The sequence below is a fragment of the Epinephelus fuscoguttatus genome, linkage group LG17 (assembly GCF_011397635.1).
Source record: "Epinephelus fuscoguttatus linkage group LG17, E.fuscoguttatus.final_Chr_v1".
NCBI classification, from domain to species: domain Eukaryota; kingdom Metazoa; phylum Chordata; class Actinopteri; order Perciformes; family Serranidae; genus Epinephelus; species Epinephelus fuscoguttatus.
In genome coordinates this window covers 22,382,497-22,401,081 of record NC_064768.1, presented here as the reverse complement: position 1 = coordinate 22,401,081, position 18,585 = coordinate 22,382,497, and the positions used below count along the sequence as shown (strand labels likewise).

General features: G+C 41.4%; 1 protein-coding gene across 5 annotated transcripts in view; it reads right to left on the bottom strand.

Moving 5' to 3' along the window:
- The window catches only part of csmd3b (CUB and Sushi multiple domains 3b), a 471,159-nt gene that overhangs the window by 52,898 nt on the left and 399,676 nt on the right, over positions 1-18,585 (bottom strand). For all 5 annotated transcript variants that reach the window (XM_049601964.1, XM_049601965.1, XM_049601966.1 and 2 more), the window contains exons 44-49: positions 18,067-18,255; positions 17,292-17,469; positions 10,948-11,093; positions 3,888-3,968; positions 1,500-1,613; positions 1,221-1,409 (exon numbers count right to left, since the gene is read on the bottom strand). In XM_049601964.1, coding sequence (XP_049457921.1) covers positions 1,221-1,409; positions 1,500-1,613; positions 3,888-3,968; positions 10,948-11,093; positions 17,292-17,469; positions 18,067-18,255 — 897 coding nt within the window. The remainder of the gene's footprint in view (positions 1-1,220; positions 1,410-1,499; positions 1,614-3,887; positions 3,969-10,947; positions 11,094-17,291; positions 17,470-18,066; positions 18,256-18,585) is intronic.

The following is an 18,585-nucleotide window of genomic DNA, read 5'->3' as shown; positions in this document are numbered from 1 at the left end:
TACAACATTTGAAATACATGTATCTCTTTTTTTGGACATAATGTGAGTATAAATGAGCCCTAAGTCGCCAGCATGGACGTGTTTCACAGTTTCAGACAAAGACAACACGACTGTGCCAAAGGTCTGATCCCCAACCTTCTGCCTACTCGCCACATCAGCAAACTCCTTGCTACCAACAGGTTAGACCCAGCACTAAAGGACCATCTCCAGAGTGTTAGCACAAGAGCTAACACAGGAGCAGCAGCTAACATCGGACAGAGAGTCTTTAAACGGGCCAAACAAACTCACGCCAAAAAGGCTCGACTGTCGTTAAACCCATTAACAGCTGCTAGCCATGCATTGCGAAAGTTAGCCCTTAAATTGTTTTGTTATCTGACGACCCAGTGTGGAGCATGTTGACACTGCCTAACTGCACTCTCTCAGCACCTGACCTGACACTGACTGACTGTTGTTAGTTGTAGGCTAGTCTGTCTTGGAACAGTGAGACAGCACATAGATGTGTTCATAAAACTGCGGCATGACGATACAAACATTTCATACGTTAGATGTAAACCTGCCGATGTTCATTCAACTCGCCTTGGACCTGTTTGTATGAGTCAGCTGTCACTGTTTGTCTCTGTTAATAGAGACTTCAGTCTGCAGTGTAGTTCATACACTTCACTGATAAACCAGAGAATTACACAGTAACACTGGGCTTCATTATCTCTCTCCCACTCTTCATCTCTCCACACACAGTTGCGTAGGCTACTACACATGCAGTCCACACCCAGTGACAAAGGGAAAACACTATAGCCTAGTTTTTACAGTAAATTATAGCTTGTTTATACACTTTTTTTGTTCATTCTGTACATCTTATTTTCATTCATAATAATGGCGTCCATTAGATTTGGTTAGGTTATGGCTACTGAATATTAAATCATCTATATTTTCTTGCTACATCTCAGCCTTTCTTACCTCAGGTGTGCATGAACTACAGGTTACACACTTCTTTTGAAAATAAAATAATCAATATTGGTCATGAGAAGCAGGCAATTATCGGTTATTGGTATCGGTTGAAGAAAATCCATACCGTGCATCCCTAGAGATCATCTTTATTCCTTTGATAAAGACAGTGTGTGTGTGTGTGTGTGTGTGTGTGTGTGTGTGTGTGCTCACATGTGGTCCAACAGAGTGCTGCACCTGCATATCAGTGTGTGTGCTTTTGAGTGTTTTCTTTTTACCATCAAAAATCTCCAACACGTCAAACTCTCTCTCAGTGTGGAAACTTTCAAAGGTAATGGTGACGTTGTATCCCTTCTCTACTGTGACACTCCATGAACACATCTGAAGGTTAGGGTAGCTTTCCGGCCATCCGGGGCTCAGGATGACACCTGACGAGTCGTATCGCACATCATGCGCAGGGCATTGGACTACGGACAGAAAACAAAGTGAGGGAAAGGTTATAATACTATTTGAGTTACAAATCAAAAGCCTGTACTCTTGTATTGACACACACACACCTTGGCATGTTGGAGGTGGTGCATCCATCTGTAGTCTTTCTCCTAGGCGACATGTCAGAATCTCACTGCCAACCAATGAGAATCCAGGATGGCATCTGTACCTGATGATGTCACCTGAACACATAAAATCAGTATGAACAATAAGAGTGTTTAGGAAGTTGAGGCAGAAAGAAGGAAACAATAGTGCTCATCTCTCCCACAGTGTTTTGTCAGTGGTGAATGCAGCTAAGTACATTAACTTGTGCACTTCAGCACAAATTTGAGGTACTTGCACTTGATTCCACAACAACTCAGAGAAAAATACTGATGATGATGCATTGTTAAAGGACCAGTGTGTAGGATTTAGGGACATATACTGGCAGAAATATAATATAATGAGTATGTTTTCCTCAGTGTATAATAATGAATTGTGTTCTCCTTACTTTCGAATAAGAATATCTATATTGGGAGTGGGTCCACAGAAACTCAGAACAGACAAACTAAACACTGGCTTCACACAGGGCCATTTGCGTTTCCGCATTGGCCACTGAAGTAAGATGCCCAACTGCAATGAGCCGCAGGAGAATAACACTGATTTGTGACATGAAACTGCTTTATTCAGCATTTCTTGTGGTTTAAATCACCTGGTCTGTTTGTTTTGGAGAGAAAGAGACCTTGTTGATAATTCAGCTTACACTGAAAACCATATGTTATTGCAGAAAAAAGGTGACCACACATAAGCACGTGGTGGTAGAGGGCTGCATTGGGATTGGGTCCCACCGGGTCCCGCGGGACCCAACCCAAATCTTGCGGGAGCGGGCGGTTTGAACTTTGCTGCGGGCGGGAACGGGGTGTAGCCTATAGCGACAGGATGGAGTTAACAAATGATATGGAAAAGAAGCTCAAACAAGGTCTGAAGGCGCACTAAGCCCTCTACTTCCCAGTGCTCTCAAAGCTGGCGCGTTTCATCTTCAATATCCCCTGCATCCAGTGCGCCTTCAGAGCGGGCCTTTAGTGTCTGTAGGCGCATCTTGGAAGAGAGACGCACGGGATTGGGACCGCAGTCGGTCAGCAACATTCTCTTCCTCCACAGCAATATAATGGCCAAGTGATTCATTTGTTAAATTCATTCTTTTCATTCGTTAACTTTGTTTATTTTATGTTATTTATTAGTGTTATTTGAGCCACTCACAGCCTACTCTCGTTGCTATTTGTTAATTACATAAAGAGGCGTGATGATGCCGGTGTGATTGAGCATAGGCTTTACCTTTATCTCATTAATGTTTCTTATTCAGGTCTCTCTTAGAAAAGAGACCTTAACCTCAATCACTGTGTGATTATATAAAGGTAGAAAAATAAATAAAATACAGAGGAGGAGAACAGAATATGAAACAGCCTTTATTTCATTAAAAACTAAATGAAAAGAACGAAATAGGAGTGCTATTCCTGACCAGTGTGTCAAAAGACATGCAGGCCAGGGAAACGAAACAAACAACCCAAAGAATCTCTTTATTAATAGCCTGTAAAATGACGTGTTTTCTCCTGCGGGACGGGAGAAGACACAAAATCAACGCATCTCTATTATTGTGCGGGCATAAATTCTCAGAGTTTTGCGGGTGCGGGTGGGAGTGGACATAAACATTGCGGGAGCGGGCGGGAGTGTAGCACACACGTTGCGGTTGCAGGCGGTAATGGTCAGAAATTCAGCAGGAGCGGGATGAAGAAAACAGTCCCGTGCAGGGCTCTATGTGGTGCACTAGCCGCCCACAGCGACATGCCAAACTGCGTCGGAAATAACATGACTTTGTAACATGAAACTGTGGCTATGGCTGAAAAGGGGTGACCAGTGGGGTCAGTGGTACAGCATGCCACTTGGACAGAGGCAGAGGCTTGATCAACCTCGGTCGTGTCGCCTGGAGGAGGGTGTCTGTTGCAAGACCCAAAACACCCAATGAGGCCAGTATACAACACTGATGTGTCCAAATATGAGCATCAGAAGATGTATGAAGAGCTGTTATTAGGTGTTTTTACCAATTTAAATCACCAGATTTGTTTTGGAAAGAAAGAGACCTCTGTGGATAATTCAGCTCACAGTAAAACCTCCTGACCATCTGGATCAGAAAAAGGTGAGAACACATTTCCTTATGAGAGAAAAGGGTTGAGCACACAACAGCATGTTGCGGACATTGGAGATGCACTGATTTGTAACGTGAAACTGTTTTATTCAGTGTTTGTGGCAGTTTTAAACACCTGGTCTGTTTGACTGGGAGAGGAAGACACCTCCGGTATCATATACGGAGAAGATGATGTTTGTTCTTATGTTAGAAACTGGAGAGTTAAAACTCCCAAGTTTGCTTCCTCCATCAAACTGACATGTCTAGAGGCATTGCAGGCAGAGAGACAACTCACCTATCTCCAACTCGCCGTCCTCCATCAGCATGTCAGCATTGGGCACTTCTGGAGGAGGCTGGCAAACCCTTAATTGGTAGGCTAGGAGAACAGACACAGCAGAGGAGGGGAGAGAGGACAAAGAGAGGGACATCTTATAAGAATATGTGAGAGGAAAGCCTAACCTGGGTAAGAAAGGAGAAAAAAAGACTTTGCAATGTTTGGAAACTGGCAATTTTACCCTCACAAATGTGCAAGCTTCCAGTTGTCTGTGCCTGGAGGAACTGCCCAGAGAGTGAGAAATATTGGAGAAAACCAAATCGCGGCACAACCTGTTTTCTGTCTATTTTATTTAATCTTACTGGTTTCAGTTTAACTTCACTTTCTAAGTTCAGATGGTCAGGCTGGCAAACCATGGAATCAAAAACAGACCGGCTACACAGATACAGCATCGCCCTGAATCATAAAAAGAACCTGACTTCACAGCTACTGAGCTGAGGGCTGTAATCAATATTACTGCATGACCATAGATCACTCACTAACAGAGAGAGAGAGGGAGAGAGAATACAGACAGACATAGACAGAGAGGGGGAAGGACTAAGGCAGAGAGAGGGAGAAAGGGCTGAGGGCTATAAGTCAGGATGAAATTGACTATGAAAATGAGACCTGCCAATAGTATCTGCTGCTCTCATGCATATCAAAGCCCTGTGGTCTCTATGTGTGTGTGTGAGTGCCAGTATGTGTGCATGTCTGAGTGTGTGCGCGCGGCTCTGTCTGTGCTTGTGTGCATGAGAGGAGGGGAGAGGATCACTGTGAGCAGTCATTGATCTCACTAAGCTCCAAGACCATTTTTTATAGCTACTTCCACATTCATGCCACATTGGCCTTCTCAGTCTCACGTCCATGACAACATTATCCGCCACTGTATGGTCCTCGTCTCTGCGTGGGAGCGCTGGCATTCAGAACCTTGACCCAGAGATAAATAAATAAATATAAGGACAATGATTTCGATAAACATCCCCAAGACAGTGGCTTGATGCTTCCTTTGGGGTTGACTTGGCATTTCAAACCAAAACTGCACTTTCGCAGCTGTCTCAGATGCAAACTGTGACATTCTGAATTTCACTAGCGTCACTGAAGGGCGCTGAAGAAGAAATGTTAAAAGTTTGTCTCTTATTCCTCCCGCTATTCTTCCTGTATTTATTAACGAAGACTTTAAGTCTTCCCCACACTATGGAGGGTGTCCTTCTCGCTCACATTGTGGTTACCTCTCACTCTCGCCCGTCTCTCGTGTTATATTGTCTAATAAAACAGAAGTGACAAAATAATACTAACAACCACCACCATACATGTCATCCCCTCTCCCTCTCATCCATCATCCCCTGTCACTCTCTCCTGTACATCCTCCAATAACACAGAAATTGAAGATAAACTTGAATCCATCAGATGGTACTGTTCCTGTGTGAGGGTGACAGCTGACAGTTAAAACCTGCCAACGGAAATTCATTAACAGCGTGACATCTGTCTGAAAAAAGGAAAGCCCGCTCAAAAAAAAAAAAAAAAAAAAACGCAACTTGACATGTTTTCACTAAAGAGCACTGAGCAGAAACTTTTGTGAAGGAGGAAGTGTGAGCGTCACGAGGGAGAGGGCGGAGGATGTACACATATTTGACTGAATGACAAACTCTGTTGCGAAGGGGAGAAGGAGTGGAGACAGTAAAGACTCATTAGGAGCCATTCTGTCAAATTAAAACCTCATCCCAAAAAATGCAGCTTTTCAGGAACACTTCTGACAAGGATGAGGAATATAAACAGCATTTCTTTACTGTGTGGTGAAAATCCTGCATTGCCAAAGTAAAAGATTCAGTCAGAAAAAAAGCCATTTTTAGTTTGATGATGACGGCTGTCGAGATGTGAGGTTCATCTGAAAGTATTTTCTAAAGCTTTGGAAACTCTCTCATCATTTAGTTAAAAGTGAAAACATTATGGGATTAATTTTATGAGATTTCTGCATTACGACAAACACTAGTCAGTAAAAAAAAATGGAATTAAAAACAGCACAGAAAACATACTGTACTACCCTGCTCCCAAATATGACGAGGTTTTCTCATGTATGCATGCTGATGCACTACTGTTTATCCATTATCTGAAATCACTGGTGGTCAGCACAAGAAAAGATAATGTAGTTTGAGAAAGCATGGAGTTAAATGTTTTTCACATGAGAGTGGGCCAAATAGACAAAAGCCAAAGAGTCCAAAGATTGATGTTTGCAGGCAGACAGGCGAAACAAGGGGGAAAAAAGACAATTGGGGAGGGTTTTCATCTTAAACAGAGTTTGGAAACAAAGGGAAATCTAAGCGCACTGAAGGACCACGGCGAAGAGATTGAAATGAAATGAAAACCTGAATGGCACAGACAGTTTTGACATGGAGAAAGAGCAGCTCAGGACCAGCAAAAATGCAATCTCCACGACCCTGTGGGGGGAAGATGACTGTTTGTGTGGATGTGTGTACGATGGCAACATAAAAAAAATCAGGCTATTGTGCAGAAAGAGACTTACTAACACACAAACCATCACTGAGGGCATCGTTTCATGAAAAGATCCTCATTTTTATGAGTCTAATTATTGTTAAATGACAAGGATGACTTAGTTGCATGACATTAAACAAAATGATTTGAACGTAATCAGAATATCAAGTAGTTTGCTTTTCTTTAGGTTGTGTCGTGCTTTTATTGTGTGGTTTAAAGTTAAAGCTATTATTCTGAGAAACAGATCAAACCAGATTTCCTGTGTGAACCAAACAGAATGATTGTGACATTGTGTAAAGCATACAGAGCGCTGTTGGCGGACTAATTTCAGGGTTTTATCAATGTTTGGTGACGAGCAGGGTGACATTTACTCTGTATATTAGAGATAATTGAGAACTCAAGATGGAAATATCTGAAGATGGCTGGAACAATAAACACAGATCATCATCTTGTTACAGTGCAATGTTCTGCTGGGAAACCTTGGGTCCTGGCATTCATATGAATGCTACTTGATGCGCTTTACCCACCCGAACACCATTGCAGACAAAATAAACCCCCTCATGGCAACGGCACTTGTCGATGGCCGTGCCCCCCCAGCAGGACGGTGCACCCTACCACACCATAAAAGCTGCTCAGGAATGGCCTGAGGAACAGGACAAGGAGCTTAAGGTGTCCACTTTACCTCCAAAACCCCAGATCCCAATCAGATAGGACATTTGAGGGACTTGCTGGTACACTATAGGTACCCACGATCCACGGTGGGTCCTCCTTGGACTGGACTTGGCTCTGACCTGTCAAGGCATGGACACAGGACCTCTAGGGGGTGTTAACTGGTGTCTGGCACCAGGGCATTACCTTCAGATCTTCTGAGTCCTGTGGGATGTGAGGTGGGGTAACAGTACGTCCCATAGATGTTTGATCAGATGGGGATCTGGGAAATTTGGAGGCCAGGTCAACACCTTGAACTCTTTGTCATGTTCCCAAGGCTATCCCTGAGCAGTTTTTCTGGTGTGGCATGGTGCACTGTCCTGCTGAGGGGCCACTGCTACTGGGGAGTGCTGCTGCGCTCTCAAGTAGCATCCACATAAATGTCAGAACCAAAGGTTTCCCAACAGAACGTTGCACTGTAACAAGATGATCAATGTTGTTCACTTCACCTGTCAGTGGGTTTAATGTTTTGGCTGATCAGTGTATGTAAGGTGCAACATGCAAAAATGAGCTCCAAAATATGGAAAGAATTCAGTTGGAAAAGTCTGGTTTTTCATTACTCCCAAGACTTAAGTCCTTTTCACAGTTTTTTTTTTTTTTTTTTTTTTTTTGTAGTTCGTGTGCACATTAGTTTGAGTGGGCGGAAGTTCGCTGCATAGATCAGCCTCTCATTGGGTGGAACGAGCCACCCGCTGAAGTCCCGCCCTACCACCTCCGGTTTTGTAGCAGTTTTCAAGCGCACCGTTGCTGTGGCACGATGTGTGGCACCGCCAAGAACGATTGTGATTGGCTGAAAGAAATAAAAAAAGCTGGGGTGTTTTTTTCCTCCAATCTTGAAGTGAGAGTCGGCGCAGCCAGACCTTTCTTTTCTTGAGAAAGGTCTGGTGAGCGAGGCTATGTGCACATCAATATTTTTCCAAGCTGTTGTATTCGTCTTGAGTACCTTCACACAGGAAGTGAATATTATGCGGCTGAAAAAGTTGCATGATTTTTTCAGATTGAGGTCAATGTTTTTGGAGCTTTTGCACCACGAACAGAAGCATCAAACAATCACATTGCGTGGAACAGATGCCATGTTACAACATCACGAAAATGGTGGACCTGTCACAACCATATATCCATGGCTGCAACTGTCGCAAATTCACGCCATTGCCCGTATGAATAGTCCTGGTGCAAAATTTGAGCAGGTGAGTATTCCACACTTTCATGTTGTGTATTGGTCATGCCTCCATTGTGGAAAGGCCTTAAAAGTACATTTTCATCTACACAACAGACCTGTTGGAGACAGTGTGTAGAGAAAAATGTGGATCACACTCATGCATTTTGGTAATGTCAGAAAACATGTAATATTGGGATGATGTATGGGTGCAGTTGAAAGCAATATTAGGGCATGAATTGCCCAAGACATGTATTGTATTTATGTAACCTGACACAGGAAAATACACAGTATCAGGAGCAGTATCTCATTAAAATTCTATTAGCAGCGAACACAAAGGCAATCACAAAGAAATGGTACAAAGACAACCCCCCTACGCTCGGACTCGGCTGGACATTGTCAAAAAGATTTACGATACGGAAGGACTCACACATGTTCTGAGGATTCAACAAGCAGCTTTTCATGAATAATGGAAAAAGTGAGCTGCTCACAAGACCCATCATCCAGACACAACTAGAACCTCTACATAATAGATAAGTTGCACCAAACGGTTGTACGTAAGCTACAGCTATTAAAGTATTTTCTTTTAATCTGATAGCAAAGCTTTAGAATAGAGGAAATTGTCACTAGTGGCAAACCATGGTGACAAGACACGGTTTATGTTAGCACAGATTAAGTTGAAAGATGAATGAACTTCTTAGTGAAAGCTGCTTTTTTTCCTTTTCTTTTTTGAACAAACCAGCGTTGTTATTTCCCTTCCAACAGCAAAGCTACTGCACACTACCACAAGACAAAAGGTGCTGGATGCTAGAAAGTAGCATATGAAAAATGAATTACCCCCCATCGACAAACATTCAGCAGCTCAAGTGTTGTTTTCCTTGTGCAAAGCTACATTTTTCTTCAACAACAGAAACATCTATGTATTACACATGGTGATATGATTCTTGCCTTCCACTGATCACTAGCCATGTTTCCATGAACTTGGTTTCATGCATTTTTTGAAGTATCACAGAAACTGAAAAATAGGTCTTTTAATTATCATTTAATATGCCGCTTATTTACACAATTAATCAATTAATCATTTGATCTATGTGTAAGGTGTGTATTTAAGAAGCTAGAACCAGCAAATGTTTGACATTTTTACTAAAAAAATGACCAAAATGAGTTGATGCAATACATAAATCTTAATCTCCAAATAGGTTCTGGCTACAAATGCATGATATTCACTTTTTTGCCAATATTCAATATGCCGATATATAACAACTTATCTGGCCAATAGCCGATACCGATATCGATATATATATCTACTTTTCCCCCCACCTAATTTTAGTGAATATCAAGTCTCTTCCGTAGTGGATTTAACATCATATTATGCATGCATACTCTTGCCGTGATGGCCCACCAGCAGATGGAGACATGAAATACAATACTTTTCAATATATGTAATATTCATTAATTGTACATTGTAATAGGTCATTTAAAAGCTGATATCCACCGATACTGCTGATGTACCGATATTACAGTATCACCATGTTGGCTGATTCTCATTTTAAGGCCAATATCATCTGATACTGGTGACGTGCTGGTACTATCATGGATCCCTAGTTCTGACATATCAGCATTTAACTCACACAACAATATCAGCTACTTCTACTGTCATTGTCTTCCCATGCATTAGAATCATTGCATCATGTTGTCTTTGTCTCAAGACAGGATGAAACATGTCCAACTGAAACAACTATCCAAAGATCTCGCTGCGTTTTTCTCTCACAGATGGGTTAAATGGCCTAGGTGACTTGTTTTGTTTCCTGTTTGCAACCTCCATTTCTGCTCTGTTCACTGGCAGATTACAGCCATGTGTAAAACGTAGCCTGTACCACACACTTCTGATGAAACTACACTTTGTGAAGCCTTGTTTATTCGCTCCAAAGCAGTTGATGAAAATGCATCTAATTCACATTTCTTTTGTGCAACTGAGTGGAAACATGGCTACTGATCTAAAGGATCACTGCAGTATGTTATTAGCATGTATGGACAAGAAACCAACTGGTCTACTCATTCTATAACCAAGCGAGACCTGGAAAAAGGGATTCAGTGCCACCAAAAGTGAATCACATATCACATACTTTGCTTTAGTATTGTATGACTCATTCATAAACCCACCTGCTATAATTTAAAGTGACTGGATATGCACTCAGCAGGAGTAATGGCATTCAAAAACGCCTCAGTACACTCAAAAATGAAACGAGATTGATAAAAGCCATGAAATGTTGACCAAATGTAAAGGTGCTCAATGACTCTGAAGGGAACCTTTTTGCAGTAGCCATGACAACGAAAACTACCAATAGCACCACCGTGACTAATGTATTATCACTGTGAAAGGCTGCCACAAAGACAAAAGTTCCGGTGAAAGACTAAACTTTATGAGTCAGAATAAGTCAGAGGAAGCAGGTCTGAGTGGAACGTAATGAGGATGAAGTTGAAGAGATTCTAACACAACAACAAACAGATCGATGCCATCACTGCGGCTACAGCTAATGATAGCATTATAGTTTAACGCCATACCTCGGGACAACAAAGCCAACTGCAGAGGAAGTTATTGAGAATGGCATTTTAACCGAACAAACTCAATCAAATGCTTCCCTCACTAGCTCTCTGACAGAATTGATAATGCTGTTACTGTCTCACCATGGTAGCTCAAGACAAAGAAGCCGGCTCCGGAGAAGTCAGAGTGGAATTTGATGAGGATGATGTTGGAAGTCGAGTAGACAGACTCCAAAGCTGTGTTCCCACTAAACTGGCCAATCTGAGGAGATGACTGGTCTGGACCATCCCTGCGAAGAAATAAAGAGAGAAACACAGACATGCATACAGAAAGCTTGTGTTACAAAGGGGGTACTTAGAGACTAAAGACTCATAAAAGAATGGACTTGATCTTTCTTTATAGAACAATGAAAGGGAAAAGTCAACCTAAAACATAATTTGAATAATTTATTGCAGTCATCTCTGACAGTTAAATGGCTATTTGTGATCATGAAGTGGTTTCTCTGAGGCTAGAAACAAAGATAGAGGAGACTTGACGATATTCATGAGGCAAAACCTGGAACTGCTCCATTGACTGCGAATGGAGTCGGACATTGTGTGACAAAGTGCCGGCGCCCGGAGTGATTGTGCACGGGTATGGGCTCATCTTCCCTCTCAAAACAATCCAAACTACAATGTCACAAAGCTCATTTAGCCATAAAACCTTCACAAACTCAGATCCCACTCACGGACAGAAGAGCAGCTCCTTTTTGTCTCTCAATAACAACACAGTTCAAAGCCCGGGCTCTCTTATTCTTGCTTTGGGATGCTCAAGTTCATAAATATTGATTGAACTGTCGTCAGATCATAAGAATAACAAATTTGAGTCCTGTTGTAGACTTGGCTTTAGTTTTGCCACTAATATCAGCCTGGCATTCATGAAAAGTTGCACAATTACCACAGAAGGCAGGCAGGAAGATATCCGTCAACTGGCAGGCCAGGCTCTCTGTGCAATGTCGTGAGCATATTTCACCTTTAATGACCGACCCACCAGCTGTCAGACTGGAACTAACCAATAGCCGGCTCATTATCAGTGATTAAAAAGTATCATCATGAAGTTAAATGGAATGATTATTTCCTGCTGTTAAGTGTTTTTGGATGAGGCCAATTATACCTGTCAGGTTATGTAAGGAATCATCTGCCGCTCTGATTCACATTGAGCGGTTCAATTTCATTCACTGCTTCCCACTGCTGATTATTGCTGATGCTAACACACCATAACATTTATGTGCACATTATGGCAACATACACAGCAAAGAGAAGTGCTGAGGTGTATCAGGTCACGCAGGGTAACATCTGTGACATATATGATAATCCTTACAATAAAATCCTGTAGTAAGCCTCCCTGTATGAGACCAATTAGCAGACTAACTGACTGTCAGGTTGGCTTGCTCTGGACTGAGGAGACTGCTGTGAAAATCACACCTTTACCACTGACACTGTGCTCTCTACAGGGAGCCAACTTTGTGGCTGTGTGACTGAGATTGTGAGGGTTTTTTTGTGCGTGTTTGTGTGCAGTTGCTGTCTTTACTTTGTGTGAGTTCAGCAGTTTGTCCACTTTTCGATCTGACAGCAGGGTCAGGAACACGCTGTGCGACCAATTCGCGGAATTCACAGAATTGGCTGTGGGTGGACAGCACATGGCTCAACAGTGTTGCGGTGTGGGAAAGGGAGGCTGCATATTACAGTCATGAGCTGCGTCTATAGATACTCTATAAACACCCATACAATAAACCAGCTGCACCCCAGTGGTTGAAGAAAACAAGCTGCTGTACTTGATCGTACTTGAAGCAACTACAACTCTGTGAAAGAGACTCTGTGAAAAGATAAGTAGTTCTCTAACTCAAGTGTGTTTAGATACCCAACAAGCTTTCAAAAACTGCAGTTCCTCTAATGGCCACTTGAGGTTGGCTCCAATCAACCATGATAAAAATGCAGGGATGTTTACACCCTGGTACAAAATCCAGTTTTGGTCTCTGAAGCCAATTTCCCACTTTCTCAACAACTGTACTTGGGGGGAATTTATATGTAACTCATGCATTTACACATATTTGATTCTTAAATTTAAGCATGATTAAGGATGTGGCCTGATGGTAGCGGTTGCTGGATACCCAGAGCTATACGGCCCGATGATGGACAGCAGGTTGTCAAACTGCCCACGAGTCATCCTAAAGTATGCCTAGAGACGACCACCATTGAGGCGAAGCTCCTGGACCAACTGGTGGTACTCCCCATGACCCACCCTCTTTTTTAGGGTCTCATGTACCCACACAGATCTCCATTTCCCTGTGCCCAAAAACTATCTGCTGACAGCCCTGTGCTACAGCAAGTACACTCTACCTCAACATTTTAGTAACCAGCTACTAGTTACTGTGAAATAAATCCGATGAATAAATTCACGGAAGATTGATTACACGGAAAGGTCAGGATAAGGAGGTGATAGCATGGTTGCCTGGCAACAATAAAAAAACGCAGCAAGCTTTTATTTATTTTTTTACTAGCGGCATTCAATTAAAAAAAAAAAAAAAAAAAAAAAAAAAGGGCGCCCCACGTTTTGCAACCTGCAAAACGCTTTCTGTGTGGCCTAAGAAGTTTGATGATCAGTTTTTCTGGTAAACACTTTTGCTTTCATTTTAGGCCTGTCTTTCACTAGCAAAAATTAGGATTAGCATTTTTGTTAACCATAGACTGACTGCAAATGCACAATGCTAATCAAGCTAGCAGCTAGCTCCACCCTGCCATCCAAAATTGGTCACTTCTGGCTTCAAAAATACAAGACGCAAAACTCAGACTTCAAAATTCGAGTCCACAAATCAGTGGGTGACGTCCCGGGGACTATGTCCATTATTTTGCACAGTCTATGTGTTAAATACTATTTAGCAGCATTTTGATGAGGGAGACAGCTCATGTGCAAAGATATAACTGTTAAATCATTTAAGGTATCGAGCAAAGGGTCAAACATTCTCTGGGTCTTGCATCTTAAATTGAGTATTTGCTGCTTTTCTTTTATTTCTTGATTATTGTAAATTAGCTTATTTTTTCAATCACTGGTCGGACAAAAGAGGCTTTTAAACTAACTTGTAATTTGGACTGTGCAGACAGAAATTTCTGGTCAAGACTTTGGTGCTTAGTAGCATCTATTAGCTGTTGGTTGGTTAAACTCTGATTATGAGACTGTTTCACCTTAAATGTTAAAACTAGCAAAATAAGTTTCCACAGCCTGTTGTTTACAGGAGCTGTATACATTCAGATCGTCGTTTGAATTAAATGGGTCCTGAGGTGCATTTAGCTGGAAACCTTTGTGTTTGTAACAAAATAAGAACCTCCTAAAGTAAAGTTTTCCCCAAAGGTGAGACAGACTTAACCAGAGACTCGGTCAAATAGTGGTAGATGTCATTGTAACCGACCTCAGGTCACTCGATGGGAACATTCATTCGGCAAGGGAATAGAGTCACTGTTTTTAGCTTACAATGTTTAATTTCCTGGTGTACCTGGCTTTCTCTGGAGGAATACGATTATTAAAGTAATTCTTTGATATAGTCAGTGTTCTACACTTGTGGGTCATCCAGGTGCATGTCGGGAAAAGGTTCATTTTGTTGGCAGACTTTCTGAATAGATAACAGAGTTTTTAGTTCTGATAATTCTAAAGAGTTTCCTGGGGGCTGTGAAAACAGCCAAACCTGGAAATCTGGAACGTTGACAGTGCTTACATCATGACAGGCTAACAAAAGTACAAGACAGACATTTGGTCCTTCTGTTGTGCTCTATAAATACACAGGAACGCATCAGCAGCAAACCATGTCTCACACTGCGGCTGTTGTGTTTTCCCTGCCTCGCCCTGCCTCTCCATGTCTGTATGCCAGGTGACGTTTCTAAACTGTTGATGCTGCACTCTGCTGTCTATTTACCTCGGGTATTGAGAAGGGGCAGCAACATGGCAACCATAGAATACATTGTAAAGCCTATTTATGGTTCTGCTGCCACCCTGTTCCTGCAGATAACTATGTAACATGGTATCTAAGCACTGTTTAAACATTTTGCATTGACAAAATGTCTGCTGTTGCCAATGGCTGCTTCCCTTAAGAAGAATAATGAAGTGAGAAACTAAGACTGGGCAGGTAGGGAGAGAAAGATGTATTGTATATTACATATAGGACCAACTGAGACTTGGAGATAGTGTGAGGAGCAGAGGGAAGGGGAGAGAGACTTATGGGTAAAGAGAGACGGATAAAACATGACAAGAAGGAAATTATGTCAGAGTAGCTTTATATTCAAGGGAAGATGTCTGTAGTCATAGTAACCCTTGCAGGAATTTAGCCAATTAGTGGCCAGCTCTGAAAAGATGTTAAAGAGCATGACATCCTGTGTGAGAGAGATGGTGTGTGCATGTGTGTGTGGCAGAGGTTCTCCGCTTTCAGTTGTCATATGTGGTTCAAGTTAAATGCAATTTAGTGAAAAAAATAAAAATATTCTGAGTGAAATAAATCTTGATAAAGCAGAAAAGGTGGACGTGATTGACAAGCAGCAGCACAGTGCCAGTTAAAGAAATCCTGGACCTGCAAAATGGCCTCTTGCAAATCACTTATTTACCACATGTTAGATTGAATTCATGAAGAAAACTTTGTTTTTCTGGCATGCCTCCACGGTGAACAAATAATACAAAAAAGGGGAACAAACTTCATGACTTGAGGTCATGATACAACTCCTGCTGTATAATCCAAGTCTCACTTACCCAATTACTTTTACACTAAAACATTACGATTTAAAACACGTCAGTACAAACAGTCTCATGCACAGCTGAGTGGAGCTCATATGCACGCACATGCTCAGGCACGCTCAGCTGCACTACTTCAAGGCTGAAGTGTTTTAAATAGTAAGGTTTAAGAGAAAATTCATGTGTTTAGGAAGTGCTGACCAAAAGAATGAATAAATTAGATCTTACTGCACGAGCTGTGTGAAAGTTTGTAAATGGATGTTTTGATTTAATTTTGTGGCTGTTGAAGGTGGTCCCTAAAGACAGGCCTTCCAAAACAAAGTTATAAAGGGCTTTACACAAAATAACAAACGATACACAATATTTAAAAAAATAAATAAATCAATGGCAGTTTAAGGGCCTGTTTATATGGTTCCGTATACTTCTGAAAACGGGTATTTATCTTTGCGTTTGCACCTATCATTTACACATAACTGCTGTTTTTCTCGAGGAAAACAGAGATTTTCAAAAACGGCTTCCAAAGTGAAAGTTTTTAAAAAATACCCTTTTCTATGGAGACGTGTATACAGGATAGACTGAGATTTTGGAGAACGATGACGCTGCAACCCAGTTTGCGCATGCTCATTAGGCGCACGGGAACCACAACAACAATGGCGGATATATGCCAGGTTGTTTACGTTTTGTTTGCACTTTTGGGACTACTTACGAGCTTACAAATGAACTTAGCACTGCTGCATCAACATCACTGCTACATCGGCGAACAAAGACGTCTGCTGTGCCCAATATTAGTAAGTGCACAGCAGCTAAATATGCAACATAAGGTTAAAATGTAGTTTATCATTGTTTTAATCACTTGTGCCAAGCATGTGCACGCGCAGAGCCTTCTCCTATGGTGTTTGACATGTGGCGTATCGCCACCTACTGGCCTGGCATGCTAATTGCAGCAAAAAGATGCCGTTTTTGCGTTTTCGTGTGGGATATCGTTTTCACAACTGATCTTATAAACCCCCAAGTTTTTTTTTATTTTTTATACAGGATAAATAAAAATCTGTTTTTATTTGTATCGGTATCTGTGTAAACAAGGCCTAAATGTTACACAACATGGTATAAAAGGATCTACACATGAGAGAGAGTAAAGTAAAATAAAATAAAAACAAAAATCAATAGAATAAAAGTTAAGGGAATGCCTTTGTATGTATGTACAGTAGGCTTTAAGAAGTGACTTACAGATAAAATGGCTGGGTGAAAAGCACAAAAATAAAAATTTGTTTTAAGAGGGATTTTAAATTGGATGAGGAACTCGCCAGTCTGATTTCCGCAGGGAGGTTGTTCAAGAGTGTGGGGGCCCAAACAGAAATGGTTCGGTTAACCTTGATATTCAGCCTAAATTGTGGAATGGCAAGACACAATTTGAGGACCTCGGGTTACAACTGGGCACTCAGAGTCAGATAATCTGAGATGTACTTAGGTGCGAGTGGGCCCTTAAGGTTATCAATAATATCTTGAAATTGATTTTATAATGTACTGGAAGCCAATGAAGAGAGGCTAAAATGGGAAGTATGTGCTCTTTTTTGTTTTTTTTGTGAGTCTGACTGCTGAGTTTTGATTGAGTTGCAATTTGTGTAAACTCTGTCAACTATGACATATGAGGAGCGAATTACAGCTAGTATGAATTCAAGTAAATAAAAGCACATATAACAATCGGTATCTTGATATTGGATGGAAAATCACTCACCAGACGGTAATGTAGTCATATATGGGCTCAGTGCTCAGTACGGTAAAATTGATGTAAATCCCGTGTCCAGGAGGAACTCTGACACTCCACACACAGTCCTGGAAGTTGGGGTACTCCTCAGGGTGACCAGGAGAGTAAATGGTTCCATTTAACGATGTGATGTTGCCACCACAGAGAGCTGTGAGACAGAATATTAACAGAATTACCCTTAATAAATTACCAGCAAATTAGTATCACTATTGCGAAGCTTTCTTAATTGTCTGGATGACCGAGAGAGGACACATCTCTATCAGTCATGTAATGACCACTAGATAACTCCTTAATACCTTCAATAAATTGTCATTACAGTTTTATTTCATTTCTGCAGCGCAGGTATTCCTCGGGAGTGTAGGTGTTGCTTGTCTGTGGTGTGATGCTGCCACAGCTGACAGCTATGAGACGGAATATTTATAGTTTTATAAATTAATTCCGGCCTTAAATGGATGTTAGTGCTCTAAAGTGTAGTCTGTAACATAAAAAAGAATAAAATGAAACAATATCAACTGGATAAGTGTGCAGTTACCGGTCATAAAGTTAGAATAATATTATTTAATGACATCATTTCACTGCTGGAAATGTATGATAAAAACATGCAAGGTAGACACCTATCTCATTTCCTCCACATTTATTCTATATTTTTTACACTGTAATTAAGGGTCCTCCATTCATCTAATATACAGAGGGGTAGATTTAATTTCTGTGTTGACTTTCAAGTTGCATATGCTTGATGTGTTACCTTCACATCGTGGTAACGGGTGATTCCAGTTCCTGCTGATTCCATGTAAACATGTGAGTGAAGCCTCCCCGATCAGAGAGTACCCAGGCAGACATTCAAACGACACCGTCATCCCGACACTGAAGTCTGTGCCGATCACGATGCCGTTTCGAAATGGCCGAGGGTCTGGGCAACTCTGGAGCTGGTAGGCTTGAGAGACAATAACCAAGATTAGTCAAGGGAAACAGAAAGTTGTTCATATAGAGACAATAAGTGCATCCTGAATCAGTCAGCACAAAAAAAGACTAACTCATAATTCTTCCAGTTTGTTTAAGATGAAGACCTTCTGCAACCTGCAGCCAAAATTTTAAATAACACTAAGATATGAAATGCTGGAGAGGTAAAAAAAAAAAAAAAACAGTTGCAGAATTCTAGATACAGATTAAGATCGCTAACTTTTTGACGAGGGAATCAAACATTTTTTCTTCTGATGTTGCCAAACACCCTCAAATTAAATCTGACAGTCTGTCATTTAAACAT